A 24,732-nucleotide genomic window follows, 5' to 3' on the forward strand; every position below is an offset into this window, starting at 1 on the left:
ACAGGTAAAATATAAGACAGAGGAAGTATAAATAGCCCTTTCTTGTCATAGAAAGATAACTAATTTTTTCTAAAACATTTCCCTTATTCTACATCACATCCATCATCTGCTTGACAAAGTATCACAATGTATTTAAATTGGAGTATAATACAGAAAGAACTAGATGACACTAAGGACTGAAATACTAACAGAGGAGTAGCATTAAGAAATACAACAGAAGGTACAATGCATGCACTTCACAGTAGGAATTTCACCTGTAAAAGGACTTCACCAAATTGACGAAATTCCAGATGGATTTCAGTATCTCACCAGTGGTCTCATGCCTGTACATTTGGATAGGAAAGGACCAGCTCAGTTCAAATGTGCTAGCTGGGGAAGTCAAATACAAAGTGGTTCTTTCTAAATGCTTTGATAATAAAATATACCATGATCTGCTAGGAAAAAAAAGAAAAGTTGCAAAACTGAAAAATCTTCAAAGCAACAACAACAAAAAAGAGCATTTCTAAAAGTTATTTGTCTACTCAGTATTTTATGTCAAAGATATTTCATCTTTTTAATTGATGATCAAGGTATCTTGCCTCACATTTGCATGCATCTAGAACCAAACTATAGGCTGTGATCCCCACAGTGGCACAATTGTAATCCAAAGCTGTTTTAGCCACCTGAACCTGACAGAACAGGCTTGTTTTGCACACTTCCGTCCACAGGAGAATGATGACCTTCAAGCCTGCAATTTATCACATTTTCTTGTGACAAAATAACCCAATACTGTAGCAGTTCTGTGATTTCCAAATCAATAGGTTTTAATTGTCATCGCCACAATCAGCTACGCATTTTTTTTGCCCATTTTTTGGCAGAGCTGAACATGTGCAGTCTTTTTAAAATAGTTTATTATGACAGTGAAAAAGTTATTTAAATTTTCAGCTTGACAGTTTTGTCTCTATATGGAATCCAGACAAGGCAAACTAACCAAAGAGCCTTGAAAAAATTGTATCCTTAATATGCACATAATGGCACCAAAGATGAGTCATCAAAAATTTAATTGCTCCTTGCTGCAGATTTCGTTTTCACACAGAGGGACAAATTGTGCAATTCTGGGAAAATCTGTGAGATTATCAGATTAAAAAAAAAATAAAATAAAAAATATGGTCCCACTGCCTACTTTTATACAAAGAGGGCTTTCTTTCCTTTTTAAGTTTCCCCCAAGAAAAATTAAGTTCCCGTAGCACAGAAATGTTCCTGGATACAACCAAGTAACAGATACGACATACTCTGCACAACCATCTGCCATTATATTCCATTTCTGGCGTTTATTGTGCTCCTTAGTCTACAGTACCTTCACAGCAAGGGGCAAGTCATGAACAATATTCTCAAACAAAGGCTATCAATGGTTTTTAGCGTATCATTTGTGTTCAGCAATGTCTGATGCACCTCAGAACCAACTGTACCCATGAAATATCCATACCCCAAGGTAAGAAGAGTTCCCAGGTAAATCCCTAAATGCTACACCTAACATTTGCAAGCAAGGCTGCTGCTTTCTGCGGCATTTGAATGATACTCTTGGCCATTTGAAAATTTCAACTGCAGGTCAGATTTTTTAAATCATTCTGGAGTGTAAGAGGAAGCAAATATAACCAAGTTAAATATGTATCTGATCATCGTGAGAACACTAGCTTGACACAGCACATAGTTCTAAAAAGGCAGTTCAACTACTCTGCAGAAGCTGCCAAAGGAAACGGCAAAAGCCTTTGGATAGAGAGAAGTCAACAGGATTTCCTCAGACCCAGCAGATCGAGTATTAGGAATTGCTGACATTTTCATTTGTTCATGCAGGTGCACAACAGCACATTTGCAACTCTGATGCGCTACTGAAGAGAGGTTTGGTGGAGCGTGGTGCATCCAGGGCCCAGGCAGCTGTTGTCTCCTGCTCAGCCCTAGTTTGTTTCTAGCAGAGAACCTCACACTGGCCAAGACCAAGATCCGGCCTCCTCTTCATGCAGCTGCAGGCCTTAAGGTCTCAAATAGCTTGTGGGAATAACAAACATGCACTAAGCATATGATTAAAGCATTTTCCTGCTCTTGTTCCAGATGTCAGAATCGTTCATATTTCCCGTCCATCCCTCCTGCATCGAACTGTGGCAGGTTTAAACTCTTTTCACAGTTGCTGCATCTTGCAAATTTACTCAAATTTATCTTCATTTAGATTTCAGACCACGAACAAAATTAAAAGAAAATCACTTAAGCAGATTTATCATGAAAAGCAAAATAAACCTCAAATGAAAAACTTTAAAGTTAGCTTATAAAGATTTCAAAGACTCAGTTACTTTTACTATAGGAAAATTTAAATCCATTTATTCTTGAATGCAACATGAAAGTGAAAACACAAATTAGGAAAATGGAGGAAAATATCATAAAGAGAAGACTGATAGCAGCTAGTCTCCATTTCTCTAAATCTTCATGTCAGAGGGAAGGAAGGAAGCTGCTGACACACACCGAGCTCTACCCACACCATCACCACAGCCCTGAAGCGTTCAATTTGTCACCATGGCATCTGCTTACCTGCCCCGTGTCAGATTTCGGAAGTTAAATGAGCTTATGCAAACAGGTGAATATTAAAAACACTGCTCAGTAGCAAGGAAAAACAGATGCAGTAAGAAGTTTTATGAAGTAGCTGAAATTCAACAAAAGCTTTTGGTTGAATTTCTTGATTCTCAAGGTTAAAAGCTCCAGGACAGCTCTGCCTCATTTTTTCTCTTGGGACCATATATCCAAGGCCTCCCAGCACCTACAGGTACAGGCCTGTCATAGGATGGGAGATGGAAAACCTGTGGGTTCTGCTGAAAACCAGTCTGCAGCTCCCCAGCTCCCAGCTATGCCCAGATTCCCCAGGACCTCTAGGACACAGGGAACACTCCAACTCCCACAGCAATCTCTCAAAAAAATAGGAAGGGTTGCCATCAATAGCATTCATTGTCTTTACTTATACAACTCAAACCCAAATTCCCTTACCAGCAGTCCTTCAGTGTTCTCTTCAGACAAGGAAACACCACAAACTTCTGGTTTCCTTCCCCATTAAATGCCCTGCCATGGATCTTGTGCCCAACATTACAGCAGTAGCCACAGCACCAACATTTTACAGCATTTGAGGGTAAGTCTTAGGCTATGCTTACATCAGCGAGAAGTGTCATATGAGAATCTGACTTGTAGATCAAGACATTTAGTGCTAAGAATCCAGCTTTAATTCCAAATGCATTTAAAAGGGTCGTACTTCAAACAAAATCTTACCTGGTCCAGTGGACTGAACACTTGCCAAGTAGCCAAGCCACACAGGATGTACATCCTGCATTTTAGCTTTATCAGAGAAGAACCCCATTCATGGACTGACCATCGTGTGATGCAAATTGTAGTGTGAAGAGCAGAGGAAAGTCAGAGATTTATTTCAAGAGCATTCAACTGACCCAAGATAAAAACAGCAATGTAGGTGCACCCTAGTTCTCCCAACAGCTTTCCACACCACCAGTATCCCTCATTGCTGTGGGAACATGCAGTGCTGAGATAAGATCCATTCAGATAACCCTCCAACTAAAGTCAGTTTAATTCTTTTCATGCTTCAGCACCTATCCACACTGGGAAAGAAAAGTCTTCCCCAATTTGTTGTTTTTGTTGAGTTTTTTGTTTGTTTGTTTTTTCTTGATAACAAATTACCCAAAACTTCCCCAGAGACTTGCACCACACAAAACTACTGAAGAGAATAAGCTATGTTCTCTCATCTTTTGGGTATTTTTCATTTTAAAAATGAATCACAATATTAACCACTTAGTGTTGCAAGTATCAATCTCATGCTTACACATACATACATATATATATATATATACACACACATATATACATAGCAAGACTGTTTTCACATGCCAATCCAATATCACCTTTGATTTATTGATGCTTACATCTTTTTTACTACCAGGAGCTACAAATCACAAAAAAGACTGATAGCCAAATTATTTGGCTCAATATAAAGGAAATACAATAGATTTTAGAATGACATCAGAACTCTAAGTATTTTCAATAACAAAAATAATCCATGAAATTCCAAGTTCATCAGTTACTGCACATGTGTTATTAAATTAAAAAAAATAACTTGATCTCTGATCTACAGCCTTAACCTTGATGTTATACAGCTTAACTAATATCTTAAGTGTATCAAAGTTAATTAAAGTGTTTATTTTCTCATGTCAGAGACTACATTATAAAGTCTGGACAAGAGAGAAGTACCTCACCCCCCAAAAAAACATACACTTGCTTTTATATACAATTTTAACACTGTTTTGAGACTTGCTATATATTTTGGTACTGATAATCGACATTTCTCAGGCTACTGCATTTCCTACAGAACAGCAAGCCAAAGCTTTATTAATTTGTCTGGAGACATATAAGGACTACTGGCTTTTCTTGGAACGTGACAACACTGATAATCCACTAAGAGAACAATTTTTCTAGGCTAATTAGAGAACATGGAATGAATATCCTTTAATAACATTCTTTATTATGAGAATAAATACATAAAACAAATGCAATATATTAGCCACATTTCCTCATATACATTCAGAATACAACAGGAAGCTAATAGGCATAATCATCAGAACAAGTCGAACAAACAGATTTTTACTGAGCCAACAGCACTAGAGGAAAGCTGGAAAATTTATGCGCTAGTAGCGGGCAAAGACCATGAGATTTCAGTGTTTCCTTCATACTAATTTAAAGACAAACATACTGGAGTTGTAAGCACGAAATGACAGATGTGTTTAGCTCCGTGCAGTGGCTGTTTGAGGTTGTTCTGACTGCAACTGCTTTCCAAGGTATTCCCTGAAATAAACAAAAAATCAGATTGAGAAACATTCTGGAGAGCGGGGAACAGGACAGTGGTGGGAAGTATGAAGTAAAGAAAGAGGGAAAAGCTTTAAGTCTAGAATTATTCCTTCAAATAATGTCTACTAATATTTGACAGTCAACTGGAGCGACCATGAGGGTACACGGGCTTTAGGTATCCACAATCTGTCCCTCTGAAAATAAGGTATGAAGCCAGCATAAATAAAAGTGTTTGGAAAAAGAAGAAGCCCAATGATAATATTCAGAACTCCTGGTAACTATTACAGAACACCCACGAAGGCCACAGATTTTGCTTGCTGAATACACGTATTACAGGCTACAGCAAAGTATTTAAAAGGATCTCTTTCCATAACCCAGCTGCATGAGCACAAGTAACACCAATGGAGACACTGGCAATTTAACCCATATGCTGGCAAACAGACACTGACTGAAGAACTCTACATTCAAGTTGGTAGAAAGAAAAGGAAGAAAGCAAGCCAGGCCCACTGTATACCAACACTTCCTTCAAACTGTTTTCCTCACCTGTGTTTTAAAGTGCACTACATAACTTTATACTTGTCCTCTCAACACTGGAACTAACATCCCCCAAATTCTTAGCATTTACCTTGAGCAACAACATCTAAATTTGATGGAAAAACACTGCACAATTCTTGTGAATGTCTCTGTCTTTCACTGTCTCCTGTGAAAGCAGCTCAATACTTCACAGAACCACAAAGAAGCTGAAAGAAGTCTTTAGTAATATCTGGGTTGCTGCTTGTTACAGAAAATAAGCTTCAATAATTGTACGCTGCATCAGCTGAAAGACATGTTTCTGGACCTGTGAAATGTAGGCATTCTTTTTCCACTGCTGATCGTACATTTAGCACCACAGTTTCTCACTACATGGGTATTTCAACCTACACAGGTTAAACACCAGAAGCAGTTCAGAGAAATGATGTTCAGAATGAAGCCTTTTTAAAAAAGAAAAAAAACAAAAACAAACCTAAGATTATGCACTTTTGCTTTACTTAAAAAAAAGATCAGTTCTTATTAATTTTTATTGCTTGTTTCAAAAGCTAGTTTTCAGCTTAGTGTACTGTTGAACACCTATTCCCTATGCATTATAATTACTATCACAAAATGAAGTTTAGCATCACAACTGTACCACCCAACAGCACTTCTCAGTTTTAAAGTATCTAGAAAAGCAAAATTCTTATGAAGTGTAATGTTAACTTCAAACCCCACCATCACAAAAAATAACACACCATTTGTATGCTCAGCTGTATGTTATGACTTAGCACCTTCCTTCACAGCATGATCAGGTGTTGCTACAGGATAACAGTATGGTAATGCTTGGGCTGCACTCAATAGAAATGACTCCTGATCATAATAGGTGGGTTACCACCCTCAAGGTAGAGGCTGCTGATAGCTAGGAAGGGAATGAGCTCTCTCATTCAGCTCACTTGCTGCACACATGGCTCTGCTCACAGCATCACAAGCCTGCAAGTTTCATTAATCTTAAAGCATGCATGAACCTTTTTTAATGTGAAATTCCTACGCAATTACTTAAGAGTAGGGAAATCAATTGTTGATAATCCATAACACTGCAACTACTGCATAGCTTACACTGGTTCAGATGCATGCTCCAGGCTTAGTAAAATCCAACCATTAGTGCAGCATATTCAGCAAAACTCACTGAGAAGGCAGAGCAGGATCATATTTTGTAGGTACTTAGTACCCTAACAGCACTTAGTGCCTTCAACTTGTAAGGATATACAGAAAACAGTACATTATCTTCCCCACAAAACCTTTTACTTCAGTCATTCATTTGCAGGCGTGAGGTTTAAGTCCAGGGACAAGCAAAAACCTCTTACTCCATTTCCCCATACAAAATGAACAGCCCTACAGTTACTTCTCTACATTGTCACATTGCAAATCCAGGTGAAATCCCCATACTGTCCCCACTCCATTACTTCTTTAGCCACCACTAAGGACCACTGAAACGCAAAAAACTTATCCCATCTGCTGTTACAAGTACCAGTTAATTTCCTGTTCGGTTATCATTTCCAACCGAGTGTCACTGGTTAACTTAGGACAAGTTCTTGCATGGTCTATGACAGATTATGAGAGGAACTGGTAAAAGAGACCGATAGGAGGGATTTAGACAGCTTCTTTCTCAACACAATTTTCATGTGCAGTCTTACTATACCAGTAGTCCAGTAATATTAAGCATGTTTACATATAATGCTTTATTCCGTAACTGCTTTCCAGAAAGGAAAGTTACCACATGCTTAATGGTGCTCCCTTAAGTCAATAAGTATCTGGAAAGCTCTGTGCTCTCCCACACAGATAGATTTACAATTAAACACATAATTTTGGTATACTCCCCATGCTGGGATTGTAGAAGTGAACACTATGGATATTTTTTACAGTTCGCAACAGTTCCTAGTCGCACTAACTTGGAATCAGCACTGGAAATCAGCACTGGAAACAATGCAACACAGAACAAGAAGGCAATTCATCCTCCAGCATCAGTATCAAGATGTAAAGTTCATTGAGCAAAGGCCCAAATACCTTGGAAGTTCAAGCTTGCATGTTTAGCTCTTTGGAACACAGACCTCCACCTCAACTGTCTTCCTCCCCCTGGAGCAGAAAGGCCTTTATAAAGGTCAGTTTTAGCCCCATTCCAACTTCCTTCAACATAAAACCATTCTTATTACAACGCAGATGAAGCTGGCCCAGACAAGCTTGCATTTACAGTTAACTGCACTCAGTTGTGAAATGATTCGGTATAAATTTACTAGCTCACAAAAGCATTACCTCTGCACTGCAGAAAGCATTGAAACATGCAAGAGCAGCACATCACTTTTGGGAGTAACTACAAAATCCTCCATTTCTCAACTAAAGCTCAGGTCAACAAAACTTGAAATACCACATTTTCTCACTTCCTTGGTCACTCAGAAGTCTGAGGGTGAGGCACAAGTAATTTCCATTTGCAAATTAATCTTTTCAGTCATTTAGAATAACCAGGTGAGATCCCTTCCAGACTAGCGATTTCCCATTTTCAGGTCTAATCTTTAAACACATGTTTTCTGCAGTATGCAAAGTGTCTTTCCCAAGAAAAGGAAACTTAGAGGCGAATACACGAATTTGTTGCATCTCTAATCCTTAGTCCAATTTGTTGCTTCATTTAATTTAATTGCTTTTGTTGGCATATGAGAGACACCGACACCCTTAAGCTGAGATATACTTAAGTGTTATGGTAATTGCAAAAAATGCTTAAAGGTAGTTTAGGAAAAGGCACAAGGAACTGATCCAACACATAAGCCACCAAATTCAACAAGTATGGATCAAGGAAAGAATTGCAAACTGGCACAAGGCCCTACCTGAAAATTTTATACTAATTTTCAGATTAGGCAAAGGACCACAATCAACAACAAGCAAACTCTGACAGACAGGAAAGTTTTAAGGTACATACAAAAGATTTCCAGAAGTCACGTGGTAAAAGGAACAAGCCTTGCAGTTTACCAACTACTACTTTTAGTGTTATACTCTAAATTCCAGTGCAGTTAGATTTATCTGTCCTTTAAGGAAAGTTGAAAATTGTTCTTTTTGGCAGGTAAGGGAAGAAGAGGAGATGAATCATAGAAGGAAGGGAAGGGGAAATTTTCCTATTTTAAGAACATTTAGCTTAAACCCAATTTATTAAAGAACTGTGTTATCAAAAAAAATATTTGAATGTCTTGAACATCTATAATTTCTAGCTTGTTTTAACAGACTGAGGATCCTAAGAGGTAGTCTGCTTTCCTTAGAGCAAAATCAATATTTTTATATTAGTCTTTGTCAATCTAAGCATAAACCTCGAGTCCCATGCTTTTGAAAGTGAAAATGAAAAGCCAGTTTTAAATCCTTCCCCTTACGAAAGAAGACAGAAGCGTAATAAAGCTGCAATAAAAAGTCTGCCACACGACTCAAGCAACTCAAAAGACATCGCTAATATACACTGTCGCAGACTAGTCATAAAGATACAACAAAGAGTTAAACACAAAAGTCACAGGACAGGCAGTTGCAGGACACCAGGACAAAGTTGCGACTGTCTCTCAAGTCCCCATCTAATCCAGTGGGGGACAAAGCTGGCACGGCCACCCTTGAACCCAGTCACCTGTGTGTGCCTGCCTTTCTCACAGGGCACTCATCCAGTATTTTCTGTTCATTTCACTCTCAAATGATTTTTTTTCTGCTAACAAGCTCCCTTGAAGCTGGTTCCTGCAGTGTCACATTAACACTAGCGCTGGCCAGGAGAAAGGCATGTAGAGCTCCTGAACGGACACCACAGATGCACTTGCCTTGCTACAGAGCCACAGAAGTCACCAGAGAACATAAAGAGACAAATAAACCAGGCTCAGAAATCAAATCTGGAGCTAATTATTATTTGGACAGTGAAATAGAATATTAACATGTCATACTGCTGGATCAGAAATGATACCACAGTATTTGTATATATTATGTACAAAATATATACATATATTTTTTCTACATTACATGCACTGCTCTTCACAGAAGTAAACAAAAATAGTAGAACCATAAAAGTCAAATTCTAAAAAATAAAAGAGACATCTTCCTAGAGAGCTGGGCTAAGAGGACTGCCCTAGTTGGAGAGATACCACAACGGAAAACAGTGCAGTTCTCCTCTGTCACTTTTTTGCTAAATACAGTTTTCTTCCTTGACTCAGCAGATTAATGCATTATTAAGTATTTCAAGAAAAAGAAATGTGTTAAAGATTATAAAGTATTTGTCTACTGTAGCAATACAAACTATAAACAGTGCTCACTGGGAGCCTGCCTTCAGTTGAGTGCAATAATATTAATAGACAACTACAGATTGTCTGATTACTGAATCATAGCATAGTTCATAGCCTTCCTGATGTGAAATGCAAAATTAATGCCTGTGCTCAGACTGAGACAATACAAGAACCTCCTTTTCAATTCAGCAGTTTCCCTTCAGAGAGGTTTTGTCCATTTTTTGGAAGAATAATTCTAGACTTCCAGGTCACAACTTTGCATACAAGCTCTAAAGAAATTGCAGATCAATGAGCTCTTAGTACAAGGCTATTACTCAATTTATTAGATTTTAAAAGAAAAATCTATGAAACTCAATTAAGTATATGCCTTTCTGTAAGGGAGACAATGTATAAGTCATTCATTACTTATAAGATGCACTATGAGCTAACACGCAGAGCCATTCTGTAAACTAAGAACCACCAACTTCACTAAACCATGCAACTTGTTTTGAAAGTGGTTTTATATTTAATCAGAAGACTTAGCTGCCACAATGAACAGTAAGCAAAATGCTTTCAACACTGAAGAGCACAGAATATTTCAGAATGACTGACATAAATACTGGTTAACTGAGTTATCCTATCAGGAAAACAAATCTTTAAAGTAACACTAATCAGAAATGAAACTACCAAAAAAAGTACTAGTTTGACGACATGCTTTTTCATCATAGCCCATGAAAGTGAACAATTTCTTTGGAAAAAGAAAATGCAAACTGAGCAGGATGTTTGATATTTGCAAAAAAGACGCTCTCGAAAAAATACAGGATATTTTACAAACAGTGCAGATCTCATGACAGAAAACATGACCACAATGTGAAACCCCAGAGAGATAACTGCAGCTCCCTATGAAGGCATAAGCAGAAAAGTAGACCAAAACAGTCCAGTAGTTTGGTCAGTGGTCGCTAATCCCATTACCCTGACTCAGCCAGAGGAAAAATAAACAAGTTTGCACTCAGATCCATCATAGTTTCATCAGTAGCACTTGTATGAATACCGAAGAACTTCTGACCTATAGAGGTTAAACCACTGTGTTTTACTTTACATTTATATATGAAGAAAGAGAACACATGATCCACCTCTGCACAGTTCAGCTAGACTGGATGTTGTAACAATTCTCTCTTATTTCTGGCCTCTGGTTCCCAATTCCCAACTGCACTGCTGCTGACAGAACAAGAACAAAGTAATACACTGCATTTACTACATGAGCCATGAGCAAACTACCTTGGGCCTAATCCGGCCAGAAGATTAGCAAGTGGGGAAAAACTAACGCACAATGTTCCAATTGACCAGTAAGGTTAGAAATAAGTTACACATGAAATGCAGAGCATCTAGAATTCACCTGGCTCTTCATCTAGCTCTTATTTTAGTGAAGTAATAGAAGGTTGAAATGAATCCCTTTAGAATGAAGCCAGGAGGCTATAGGTTCACAAATCTTAAAGACAGAAGATTATTCTCATTGCTCGACTTCAGGCACTGAAGCTGCTCTGCACTGCTCTGAAAAACAACCTGCTTCTCTCCATTGTTCACAGAAGGATTTTTGAATTTGGGATTCAAACTGTAGGTGCTTTGAGTCACAACATCCCATCCCTGAATGTCAGTAAAACGTTGTACCGTGAAGCACATGAAAGGCATGTGCTCCATCTGTAGAGATTAACATACCGGGTTTCTTTAAAGTGATATATGTCAGTGCTGTCACTTTATAACTTAATTCTTTGATTCTTTTCAAGTCTGTATCATTAAAGACATTGCTCCAACCAGTATTAGGTTCCCAAAACCAGTTCTTAATACTAAAATGGTCACGTTGGGTATTGCCTCTGAATACCAGCAAAGACAATGAATAAGGAGATGATGTTTCTCATACATAGTTAAAGTACAAATTGAACAGGACACAAAAAATCTGCACCATCATTACCATGCCAAACTCCCCCACCTGCCAATAAGTTTTTTACAATCAGCATAGGGTGCCATGACTAACCCAGTTAGTTCAAGTGAGATTAAATGGTAATTTATCCTGTGTTTTTAAAGACGTTAAGTGATGCTAAAAAGATACCTTTGCTCCCTGCTTCATCAAGTATGTGATCATTTAACATGCAAATGTATCAGGAATATTTCACCTCAACTTACCTCATCTGAAAAACTGACAGCAGTTACTGCTTTTGCCAACTCAATTTCACCATTAGACAGAATGCCTGACAGTCTGATTTCCCCCCATTTATCCCTGACTTAAAAACTCCTAAGGGAAAGCCAGTTGAGCAGCCTGTAATGAACTATTCAAATTACTTAGAAGTTAATTGTCTCCAAGTTGAGTTATTAGCAGTCTAATGATACAGCTGTGTTTTTAGCAGAATGCCACTTCAGCTGCCCCATGACACTATCTCGGTTCAGGTACCAAAAGTTTTCCTTATTCTGCTGCTTCAGGGACAACACTTGCACCAACCCTTAACTTGGCAGAGCTTATCCTCTCCCTTATTTTCTCATCCTTCCCTCAGTTAGCCTCTAGATCTAGGAAGAGCCTATGCCCGACATTGTCATGCATGTGTCACAGACAGTAACACAGAGTTGCTCCATGCCAACTAAATCCAAAGAAAAAAAATCAATTGCATTGAGTGAAATAACTGGAATTCCAAAACACAAGGAAGGAAGAGGGAAAATGGTTATTGTTTGCCCAGCTCTGAACAGAAAGATAAGCAAAACCTTGAAGTTGCTAAGTAAACCATCTTATGACAAAGCAAATGTAATTAAGTAAACACTGGAACTGCACTGTGCAGAAATCAGGGGACTCTGCTCTCTCTTCTCCCCACACAAGAAAAAAGAAACAGAAGAGCTCCTGACACACATCAAAAGCCAGATATATACAAAGCTTTCCACCTACAAGCAATATGTCATTTCATTAGCTCAAGCTATCTAGTGTCCATTCCAGGGGGAGCACTACTTTGGCAAACACAAGCCAAGGACAATGTGTCCCAGAGGCTTGTTCCAATCAAAATTAGACAAGAACACATTCCTTGAGAGATGACAATATGAATCTGAAAATGGCACTTACTTAAACAGATCCTTTTTATTGACACCTCTGAAGATCTGAAAGTAGCTGTAATTGCTATCTCTCTTTCAGTTTCAAGCATAAGTGTTCACAAACTGAAACGCAGCACAGAAATGTTCATGCCATTAAAAAAAGAAATCTACAAGACCAGATGTGATATTTTTTAAATTAGTATGCTTTAGTTGAAAAAGAGAAAAAGCCAGGTTAGACATCCAGGAAACTTTTACTACCAGTGAAGTTAGTGCTAGAGAGAGACCAGAGGTTTATATTTTTATTACTAGACTTTCAAGACATCAGAACACACATGGAATAGGACCTGTCCCCCCGCAGAAGGTAAACTCAGTAATTAAGCCCTCCCCACTGTAATCTCCATTTAGCTATAAGCCAGTTTATAATACTCAGAATACTTCAAATACATCAGAACAGCTTAGTGAGAAAGGGAGCATATCACCAAACTGAGAAGCAGGGTGGAGTGCAATATGCAATACTGCCCCAAAATTAGGTTGCACGTGACCACACATTTAGTCTCTGTCTCCACACAGAGAAATTCAGTGGTATTTACTGAAGTGCTCCTTACACAGGTAGAGAATGTTAACTCTGGATTTGTCATAGTAGGCTTTTTAAACATGTTTCTCTGCTATAGAAGGTTCCCACACAATGAGAGAGGAAGGAAGCAGGATAAAATTGATTTTGTAACACACACAAGAGTTAAATCCCATATTCCTCAAAAGAGAAGGGGAAAAAACCCCTAGCTTTGTTTTACAGAAGATAAAAAGCTCCTGTCCCCTCTTCCTGCACTGTGTCAGTCTTGTTAGCCTTTTACAGCAAGTAAGTGACTTAAAGAACCTGTCAAAATGTGCTTGATAAACCTTGTTCCCCTACCATTTTCACACTGCTATCGTCATCACTACTCAGCCTTTTAAAAAGATCACATTATGTCAGAATTGAAAAATAATGACAGAAGTTATAAGTACTTCCAAGATCTTCAGAAATAATAGGTTGTTTAGGTCCAAAATTAAATTACTTGTTTGTATCTCAACATCCGTGTTCCAATGTACTAAGATGTACTGTCTCATTTTATCTTTCTCTAAGGCAGTGCCAAATTGGAAATACAAGTTCTGATAAAATCATAATTAAGAGATTAAGAATTCCTAATTAGTATTTCCAACTCTCCAAGCTTTATGCTTAGTGTACCTAATTAGTTGGGCAGGTTATACAAAGTTGTTATGTGAACACTACAGTTTTTCAGAACTTCAGCCTTTCAATGCTTCATTATAAATGTCCTGTGCTCTGTTGGAAAAGCAGCATCACCCATCAGCAAGTTCTGTGGCAGAACACACTGGGTCTTCAGGGGTTTTGTTGATTTATTAGAGAACTAGTCAGAGAATTAATCAACAAACAATGAATGAAAAACCTCACTTCAAATGCTATTCTCAGCAATTGATGAAAATCAGGGAGTGATTTTCAAGCTCAATTAACCAACCAGCCCATAAGCTTCTGCTACACCAGGAGCTCAAGAAAATTTGTACTTGCACCCCTTAAAATGGCAACAGAGAAATAACAACGTAGAATGGGTAAAAGGACCAAAGCAAAAAACAACAATGCAAAAGAATGGTCAGGCACACATTGTGCAAGGCAACAGCCAGTTAAGTACTTGAAGCATCAACTCTTAAAACTACTTCAAGCTACTGTTTCCTTCAGACAATATTAAGTAAACTTGCTACAATACCTACAACACATCCTTAACATTTTGAAGACTGTAGTTTTGCAAGCCTGAATTACAGCTAGTATTAAATATTAAGCAGTTTAAATAAGTTAAAACATATTTTGAGTGAATTACTCATGTGACATTCAATCATGCAAGGTCAAGCTACTCAATTTAACTGCGACAAAAATATGCAGAAAAACTAGCTAAGATCTTACACACTGGCATCAGATTGCTCTATCATTTAAGAGCTGCAGCCTTAACACGTTAAAATGTTACTTCCCCTTTAAAGAAATCTATTGTCTTGCATCCTCTCTCCACAGCCCAATAGTTCTTACTGTTAGTACTATGTTAAACAACCTTCACATACCAGTTGTGAACCATCAGCTTCTGGACAGCCAGTAGAGCATTATAACGAACTTGTTGGTCTTCATGATGCATGTGGTTCATTACCAGCTGTTTACCACCAAGTTGTTCAATCACTCTGAAAGAGAGGAAGGAAACAGTATTCTTTACTTTACTTCTGCTTCTGAGAAGTTAGCCTATCCAACCACTTCATGTTCAAAGCATTAAGAGGTTAAGATTAAGTCACATAATACTTATTTTATTAGAAGTATTTATGTCTTAATATATATATCTTATTTAACATGCTACAAAGGCAGATCTCACACTACCTATTGATTTTTATTTACTTAATTTTAAGAATTCACAACATCAGAAAGTATATCAGGCTCCTGTTTGCTCCCCACTATCTACTTCCATAAATTTTTAAATAAACAACAATCAAGGAAAGAGCCCTTTTCAGAGAGGGTTATTTACTTCACCCAGCTTGCTAAAGAACTCAACATTGGCTTGAAAGGGTTGGGAGAACACAGCACTATCAATTATTATTTAGGAGGACGTAGTGCCCTGGTAACCAGGTCACTCCATTTTTTGTAAGAATAAAGCCCCAAACCAGTCCAGCACTGCCTAATCCAGAAAAAAATGCTTGTAATCACACCAAGACCTATTAAACCAGCCACCTGGTACTCCTCATAATGCTTTTTGCTGTACTAGAGCCACAGCTGCTCTTGCACAAGATGCAGAACTGGCTGCTAAGTTACCATTTCTAGAAGAACAGCATGCTTGAGCTGCATCTTTCACTCCAAAGTTCACCACAGCGGTCAGCCATAGCTTTGTAATAGCTGCAGCAAATCCCACACAAAATACTGATGAAACTTTGTATCACATATCACAAATATATCATTTCTTTAAAAAAAACAAAATAAACCCACAACCACAAACAGAAGGCAACAGACTTAAAACCTGAAAAAGTATTACCATCCGGATGACTCTCTACATGCAGCATTTTGGTCTGTCATATCAAAAAGTTGGGAGAGTTTGCAAGGAATATATAAACTGATTACTCACTGACTTGCATTTTTTTTATTACACTGGTTATCTCACAGGACACTGAGCAGTTAAACATGATATCCTGTGAAGAAGCTATCATTTGCATTACCATTAACCTGGTGCCACTCTAAGCTCACATTAGCTGTTTGCTTCTCCTACAGTCCTTTTCACAGCCAAATTAATGCATTATTGCTGCACAACACAATATGCTTTTATAAACTGCAGAACTGCATAAAGATATGGTGTGGCGATGAAAAAGATAATTTCCCATTTCCTTTTATAACTCAGCCAACACCATCGTGGAAACCACAGGGAAGACTATTTCCCAGCAGTACTAAAACATCCTTAAATTTTTGCATCCAACAGCAATGTATTCAGAAAAGCAGAACTGTTTTAAGCTGGACAATCCTTGCCAAGAATTCAAGAAGTTGTTAGTAATGCAACAGATAGAAAAAATCCAAACAGCCCTTTATATCTGCCTTAGGCTGCCTCACATTTTTAATTATGAGTTAAATATAAAACCACTGCACACAAGGACAAGACTATGAAACACAAACAAGAATTTTTTCCTCACTACACGACTGACTTAAACACTGAATTTTCAGGAATTAAAAGGAAGATAAATGGCATTAAATTGAAAAAAGCACAAAAGAATCAGAATGAAAAGCTAATATCCTACAATCACAAATGGAAATGGAATATTCCAGATAATGGTACATCACTGAAATTACAGCTGAGAATATGAAGAGTCAAAGAACAGCGTTATCGTTCTTGCATAACACTGCCTACTGGTACAAATCACTTTCCAGCCACGTTTTACACCGAAAGGTAAGCAACTGTGAGGAAGGTTCACAGTGTATCCCATTCCTACAAGCTCCAAACCTGCTGAAAACATTACTTTTCCCTCTCCTGAACTTCTGCTTACTTTCCAGCAGTAATAGAGCCCAGCAGACCAGTTACTGTACATGCACAGCTTCTGCGGGGACTGTTCCCTATAATAACAGTGCACTGAGCCAAGACAGTGGCAATTCAAACAAGTTTCTGGATGCTGAAAAGGCAGATTTTAACATGACCCATTTAAAGGGAGAAAGAGGAAACAAGAAATGAAGACAAATGTGAACAGTTATAGCTGTTACAGCAAAAAAATATTAATATAAACTCCACACTAAATATCTAAAAGCAGACCAAGGTGAAAAGGGAAAGCAATTAAGCTGTTTCTGAATCATGAGCTAAGGAAGGGAATAGCTCTAGGTGTCAATTTCTTGCACATGCAAAACATAAAATCCATGTTCATGGCACTCGGGTGACTGAAAGTGTTGATCTTACATAGCAGTAGCTCTTGGGGCACATGGAAGTTGTACTGGAAGCTGATGTTTAATTTACAATTATTTTCAGTGACAGCAAACACCAACGCTGTACTTTATTTCTGCTGCTATAGTGACAGAAAATGCATGTTGGTGAGTCTCATGAGAAGCCCATGGTGCTACTGCCTTGAGAATTCGGTTCACAATGAGAAATGTTAAAGGCAAGTTAAAACTATTTAGGTTGACAGTATTAGAGAACAGCCAAGCAAAAAGGCAGTATTTAGTTTTAAAAAACATTTTCTTTTGTCAGACAACGGAAAATATTAGCCAGAGCTGTAACTCCAGGTGTACAGCAGGTAAACTCAAGAAGTTTTAGGTTCTGCAGCCTTTGAAGGCTGAAGGACGATCCAGTTAAGAGTTGAGGATAAACACTTAAAGGAAACAAAAATATTTAAGACATTTTATTTCTCTTCTTCTAAGCCAGCAAATAGCATCCATTCTCAGAGTGAGTCATACAATGAGTGTGAAATCCCAACTAGGTGTGGGAGCAGTGAACAGCTGAACACCAAAAACCATCATGGTAAGAAATGGACTTTTACACGGGAACCGACACAGAGTCCTAAGGTATTTTAAGCTTTTAGTCCCAAAACTGAAGTCATACTTAGCAAGAATACACTGAATTACAAAGGAAATTATTTAAAAGAGAATGAGGCATTTTAGTTTGTCCATGAGAACACAAAGCTAAATAAGCCAAGTCCATCAGCAGAAAGCAGCTGAAGTATCAGAATTTCATATAAAGGTGGGTTAGAAGAAGAGTATCTAGGATACTTGTAATTTGATGATGATCCTTTCGAAGGCTGACGCACTTCTGAATAGGTTTAACAGCCTGGGAGCTGGATGGAGCTGTGGTCCCACAAGCATTTTCCCAACTACAGACAGAGAGATACAGGTCCTGTTTATCCACTCATCCAACTTCATAGCTTTGGTCTACAAACCACATGGCCACAGAAGCCCAAGCATCATGCCACATTTGGGTAGATGCGTGCAAGCTGTTCAAAGATTATGGCAGCATTATGACCTTTCACTTTATTGGAGGGTATCTTGCCTTGTCTCCAAATACCAGTTGCCATAAATATCTTCTGGAAGACATAGAAGCTAATTAGCAAATACACAGTACTGCTCAGTACCAGTGGTACACACTGAACACCTCCAACCTTTCTTAGTGGAGCTAGAAAACAGCTAATTTGTTCCAGTAATAACTATCTTCAATTCAAGTTGCCTACAGGACTACAAGGGCTGTGAGTCTTTCTGCACTGAACAAATCTCTCTAGCATACACATGGCATGAAATTTCGGTCTGTTGTTCGGAATTCTACTATTGTCAAGATAGCAGCCTGCACAAGAAGTGTTCGTGAAATTCCCAACAAGCCTAGAAGACCATTCTCATCCTCCCCATTAAACCCTATGCAGAAACCAGAAACAGACCAATTCTTTGCTATAAAAATTAAGTCATGTGTCCCTTTGGTGACTGATGAGCACTATTCCTGCAAAAGCCAAAGGCTTCTTTCTGCTTCAGTGGTCTCTACCTTAGAGATACAATTATTCACCAAACAAACATCTTTGCTCACAGGTTTTTAAGACAAAACAAAGCAAGAAATTACAGCAATTTATATTTTGGCACATTTATGATAATCATTAACACTTACACCAAAATGTGTATTTCTGTAGCTAAAAGCAAACATGCCAAAATAGCAAAGATTCACTCTGCTAACACTGAAATTACAATAGCAATTGTTTGAGAGAAAAATCTTGTCTCAGTAGCCTTAGGTCACAAAATAAAATTATTCATTGTTGAAACAGTCCATCCCTACTGTAAATTCAATAGTTACAGCCCAGTAGTAATAACAGAGGGTAAAAATGATATGTTGATTAAATTCTTAGTAGCTCTTCTAATTTCTTCTGGTCCATGCCTTCTGCTTTAATCTAAACAACTTATTCAAGGCTTCTGTAGACATAGGTTCCCTTCACTGTTAAGAGACACTGAAATCTATTCAGTCGAAGACCTATTTGTATTTTCTCATATGATCTTGTTTATTTTCTCATTTTCCCAGTGAACTAAACTTAAGTATAACCTGCAATCCCTATGTAGCATATTTTAATATAAAGAAGCAAAAAAGCCACAGGCAAAGTATATACTCTAGCTAGTCTCTTGAGTAATGGCATATTGGCGTTTTTCTTACCGTTTCCCACGGGGATAGTGTCGTACATATTCTCCCACATCATGAGCAGCTACAGCCAGCACTTGTGGGTCATCAGAAACCTCCAGAAGTTTTGTCAGGATTCTAGGAAAGGATTTGAAACAGTCAAGTCACACATTTTGGCTTGGGGTTTTTTTGTTTTATTTTGGTTTGGGTTTTCTTCACTGTTGTTTCTTTAAACTAACGGATAACCTAAAATAATAAAGCCTGCAACCATAAAAATGCTTTACAAGTCACCCAAGTGTTGTAGGTCTAAACATCAGTTCTGTCCTGACTCAAAGACTGAGATGATGAAAGCTATACCTTGCAATTGACTCCAATTTCATATATTGGTTATTTTGTTAGCATGAACAGAAATAGAGTTGTAAGAATTAGAAAACAGTTTCTCAACTACTAATATTGTCTGCATTTTGTAATTAAGTAGTTTAATCACTTTTAGTAGAAAACAGTTACAAGTAACACTGTTCTCTAGCCAGTAATGAAGAGGGGGGAAAACGACAGACACGAAGGTTAGGCACTAATAATAAGTTTGAAAGGTTAAACATACAGATCACTGGAAATATAGATTCATCTATGCTTAGTGAGATGACAAATGTGTTCTAATCACAGAAAGTTAGTAACAAGTTGAAATAGTTATGAAGGTTAAAAATTCAGTTGGAATTAAAAAAAAAAAGAACATTCTGGTAGAATTAAATTACCACAGCCACTGCCTACCTAGAGGCCAGAAAGTGACAGATGAAGCACTTTTCATTTCAAGAGAACTCATAATTTGGGTAGGAAGTAGGAGCAGAAATTTGAACCATTACACTAACCAGAAGACACTGAAGATCCATACAATATTGTTGAACAAAAGACAAGTCCGGCATCACTGCTTAAGAAGTCAATAATGGCAGAAAGCAGGAAAAAAAATAACTTTAACAGTAAGCTTAAGTATATTAGAGGTAGAAAACAAGTAAGAAGGCAGATAAGGGAAAAAAAAAAGTGCTGTGGCTTGAAGCAAAGAAAGGATTGTCTGTCAAGTGCCTTACAATGCAAAACAGAAGTTCTGAGGTGCAAAAGTCTCCCTACCACATTGTAGGGGATGGTTGGCTTCTTGTGCGGTTTTTTTGTTTGGTTGGTGGTTGTTTTGTGTTTTTTTTTAAAGGAACTATTGTAGATCTCTGTGGCAGCACAAGCACAATAAACTTACCTAACAGTCCCAGAACCAAGAGAGATGAATACAGCAAAGCATTGAAATTGCTACAGGAAATATTAAGCCTCAACATCAACTTCATGTCGCAGCTGGCAGCATCTAACATTAAGTCTACAATCCTACATATTTAGCAATATGACCTCAGGGAGGAATTTTTCAGATTTGTTTTGGTGAGGTTTCGGGCAGACTAAAACACACAAAGCTCAAGATCAGCTTGCTCTTGCCATGCCTTCCAATGTCTCACATGCTTCACTCGACCTCCTGATTTCTGCTAGGTCTGACACTTGTTAGCAAACACTGAACAGGAAGAACACCACATATAATGAGTGACAACGACAATGCAGTTAGGCAACTAAGAGCTCCTACAAGCTATTTACGACCTAGACATCTTTCGAGTACACACTTTCAGAAGCCTGCAAATCCTTGACTCCAAAAGAAAAGATGAATTCAGCTTCACTTCATCTAACAATCTACATACAGCAAACAGTTCCAAGATAAAAAAGACTGCAATATAACACAGCAAGTCTGATTTTTCCATGGAACAATACCACAACCCCCAAGTATTCAAGAACGGAGTTCATTATTCAGATCAATGACAACACACAACACAAAACTAAGACTAAGGTATAGTAATAACATTTTTATTTGCATCAATTAGTATAGCTGTTTTTCAAGCGAAAGCATTAAAAGAGTCAATGTCAAACGTGCGTGCAGGTTAAGCTAGGGATATTCTGTCTATCGTCATCATCAAGACATTTTGGTCAGTAAACATACACAATTCTGCTTTCTAACAAAACAGACTGTACGTGAGTAAGGACCATACATTCTAAAAACAGCAGGAAGTTCCGACTTGCTTTCATTCCAGACATTACTTTGTACTGAAATGTAAAACCTGCATTAGATAAAGGTTAGTTAAACACAGCGAATATTTACAAATTATGAGATTCAGGACTTGAAAACTTACTTAAGTAGTTCATAGTTCTTCTCATTTAGTCTTACAGCATTCTCCCGCCAAAACTTCTCAGATTTGTGTACAGGACTCCATTCCAGTCGTCCTGACTTGAGCTCAGAACTGTACTCATCAAAGGAGCTGCAACACAAAAGACCTAAATCAAATATTGGCTAAGTTTCTGTGAACGGCATTTGAACTGCATGCCTAAGCCCATCCCTAGCAAGGAAAAGCTGGAGCACAACCTGCTATGACACATTTGGAAGTCAGCTCTCTGCAGAGCATCAGAACTGTTCCCTGTCTCAGAGTTTAAGACTTTAAAACTAAGGAAAGGCATATCAGGCAAGAGAAAAAACTGTTGTCAAACACAGCCCTCCATCTACCCCAAAACACAATTCCTGGGAAAAAAAAACAAACCAAAACAAAAAAAACACCACCACACCCAAAAACCCAAGTCACACTACTGCAGCATCTAGAACTTTAATTGGCTACTTTTCCCGTTTATCTAGATTTTAACTTTGCCAACCAAGGATCCCAGTTCTTGCTTTTCATCCAATTAAATCTTTGACACGAACAGTTCAAATGCAGTTCAATTTATGCACAAGAGCAAGAACTAGGCAAACACTAGCAAAAATTCGAGTTAATCTGGACAACAAAATGTATTCTAATCAGGTAGTCTTCACCTTAGTCTGGAACTTCTATAAGAGCCCTCTGAAGTTCTTTAACGATAAGTTACAAAGATCACATATCCAAAAGTCAAAGTTTTCTACTGAGCCTGTAAATACTCACTCAGAATAGGAAACTTTTATATACAACCAGCATCCCTATATGCTCTACCTTATCAACTAGCATTTATGTATTAAAATTCTGTATATTATTTAGCCTTAAAAAAAAGAAAAAAGTATTACCAGTGTTCATATAACTGCACTTTTTAAAAGCTCACACTGCAAAGCATACCTAAGGTCTTGCACGCTCTCACCAAGCTTCTCCAGTAGAAATTTGATATCTTCACTTATGTCCTCATCATCGTATTTCTGCTGATCCAAGTTCTCTAGCTGCTTTAAAACTTTACACTGAATCATGGCGAGAGCATATTCTTGGCGAGTTTCTCTCTCAGTAGATTTCTCTAACAAATTCTAGGAAAGTAAAAATGGATTTATTTTGTTTGCTTTAAGAACAGACTACTTTGTTTCAAAGTGGTATTTTTAAGAAATTCTTACTGGCACTTTTTAATTTAGTAAATGACAGAATTGACCACTTCCTAAAATAATCTCTCCAAAGAAGTAAAGTATGATTTTGCCACATTGGCTGCTTTACACTTACATTTAGTAGCACAAATTGCCTAGAACTGACCTTACTACACGAGAGTATTGCCATCTGTCACTGGAACAGATGAAGAGGAACTTAAAAAAAAACCAAACACACTGGTAAGGCAGAAGTAATGCAACCATTTGTGCTTCAGCATTAAAAAGTAATTCTCCTACTTTGATTATTTTCCACATCAAATCAGGCTGACTACAAACACTATTCAAAGTAAAGAGGCAGGCTTATATCCCAAATCCCAGAGTCTCTGTGATAAGCAACTACTTTTTTTCTGGGATTATCATTTTGGCTTTCTGTGCAGCAATAGTATAAAGCAAGGACACATTAAAAAAAAAACAACAAAAAACCTGAAGTCATCTTTCCAACTCAAGAGTTACCATCTGGATTAGACCAGCTTCTTCTGAATCTGGGAATATTCCAACTAGACAATTTTATTCAAACAGAAGTTTGCTGGTAAGACTGGAATTACAAGCACAAAATGTAACAGTCAGGTTCCAATGTTATTTATTAATTACATTTCTACTCAATTTAATCAGCTTCAAATTATGCTGTTCAATCAGAGCTAGCCACCTGCACTTTTTGATAAAGCTGAAACCATTAATTCCATATAAAAGACAAAGCAAACTGAACATGTGTTCATATAAATAGCCCTTAACATCTATCAGAAAAAGCAATGAAATTATATGGAAGGAATTTGACTGCATCACTCTCACTTGTGTCACAGAACCACTACACTTAAGTTTTCTAAGATATCAGACATCATATGAGTTAGTAAGGCAGAACATGGCAAATAAGTGTTAAAACTCGCATAGTGAAAATGTCATATTACTGCTTTTAATGGCCACATACAATTAGCTTTAATGTGAAAAAAAAGTTTCTATTTCAGTAAGAGAACTGAGAAGTAAAAGGTAATTTACAGAAAGTAAAGTTAAATTGCTTAGAGTTAAAAGTGCTAACGAGAGCATAAGAACAAATAATGAATCTTAAAAGACAAAATTCAACAAGTTCAAGGAGTAGGTAGATAAGAGATCTCAAAGATCTCCTAGATAAGAGAATTATAGGCAGATGTGGAAGCTACTCCAAATATTATTACCTATCTCATACCATAGTGAGATATTCAAGTTTTTTATAGTGAAATTGAAAGGATGTTAGGAAAGTACAAACAGGAACCTCTGACTAAATAAAACAGATCATTAAATTAATCAATGATGAAAAAAATCTTACGGTAAAAAATGAGTTACAGGTAAGAAACAGACATAAAAGACAATAAAGTAAGAAAAATTAGGAAAAAACATTTTAATAGGTAAAAAGAAAAGCAATTGATCCAAAGTAGACAGAATCACAGAATCACAGAATGTTAGGGATTGGAAGGGACCTCAAAAGATCATCTAGTCCAATCCCCCTGCCGGAGCAGGAACACCTAGATGACGTTACTCAGGAAGGCGTCCAGGCGGGTTTTGAATGTCTCCAGAGAAGGAGACTCCACAACCTCTCTGGGCAGCCTGTTCCAGTGCTCTCAGTCTCCTCTTCTGCAAACTAAAGAGACCCAGCTCCCTCAGCCGCTCCTCATAAGGGAGATGCTCCACTCCCTTGATCATCTTTGTAGCCCTACGCTGGACTCTCTCTCTCAATATCTGCTGCTTCATAGAAAAAAGTTACATTACACTTGCATACTTCAAGGAATTAACTTGCCAAAGAGGCAAAACAAGTCAAATTAGGAGAAATCAAGTAGCAGAGAACACGTATGCAGGCTGCCAACACTCATGGCATAGCTTCAGTAATGCACAGGCAGCAGGGATGACCTGGGGAATCATCAAGCCTAATCACTTTACGCAACTCACTTTTCTTTTTCCCCTTCATAAACTG

General features: G+C 37.7%; 1 protein-coding gene across 2 annotated transcripts in view; it reads right to left on the minus strand.

Moving 5' to 3' along the window:
• Positions 1–4,802: 4,802 nt before the first annotated feature.
• ATP6V1H (ATPase, H+ transporting, lysosomal 50/57kDa, V1 subunit H) overlaps positions 4,803–24,732 on the minus strand; it is a 41,549-nt gene continuing 21,619 nt past the window's right edge. For both annotated transcript variants that reach the window (XM_010186804.1, XM_010186803.1), the window contains 5 exons: positions 22,501–22,679; positions 21,559–21,684; positions 19,385–19,486; positions 14,820–14,933; positions 4,803–4,863 (listed from right to left, as the gene is read on the minus strand). In XM_010186804.1, the coding sequence (XP_010185106.1) occupies positions 4,803–4,863; positions 14,820–14,933; positions 19,385–19,486; positions 21,559–21,684; positions 22,501–22,679 (582 nt within the window). The remainder of the gene's footprint in view (positions 4,864–14,819; positions 14,934–19,384; positions 19,487–21,558; positions 21,685–22,500; positions 22,680–24,732) is intronic.

Source organism: Mesitornis unicolor, unplaced genomic scaffold (assembly GCF_000695765.1).
Source record: "Mesitornis unicolor isolate BGI_N332 unplaced genomic scaffold, ASM69576v1 scaffold8976, whole genome shotgun sequence".
Lineage (NCBI taxonomy): Eukaryota > Metazoa > Chordata > Aves > Mesitornithiformes > Mesitornithidae > Mesitornis > Mesitornis unicolor.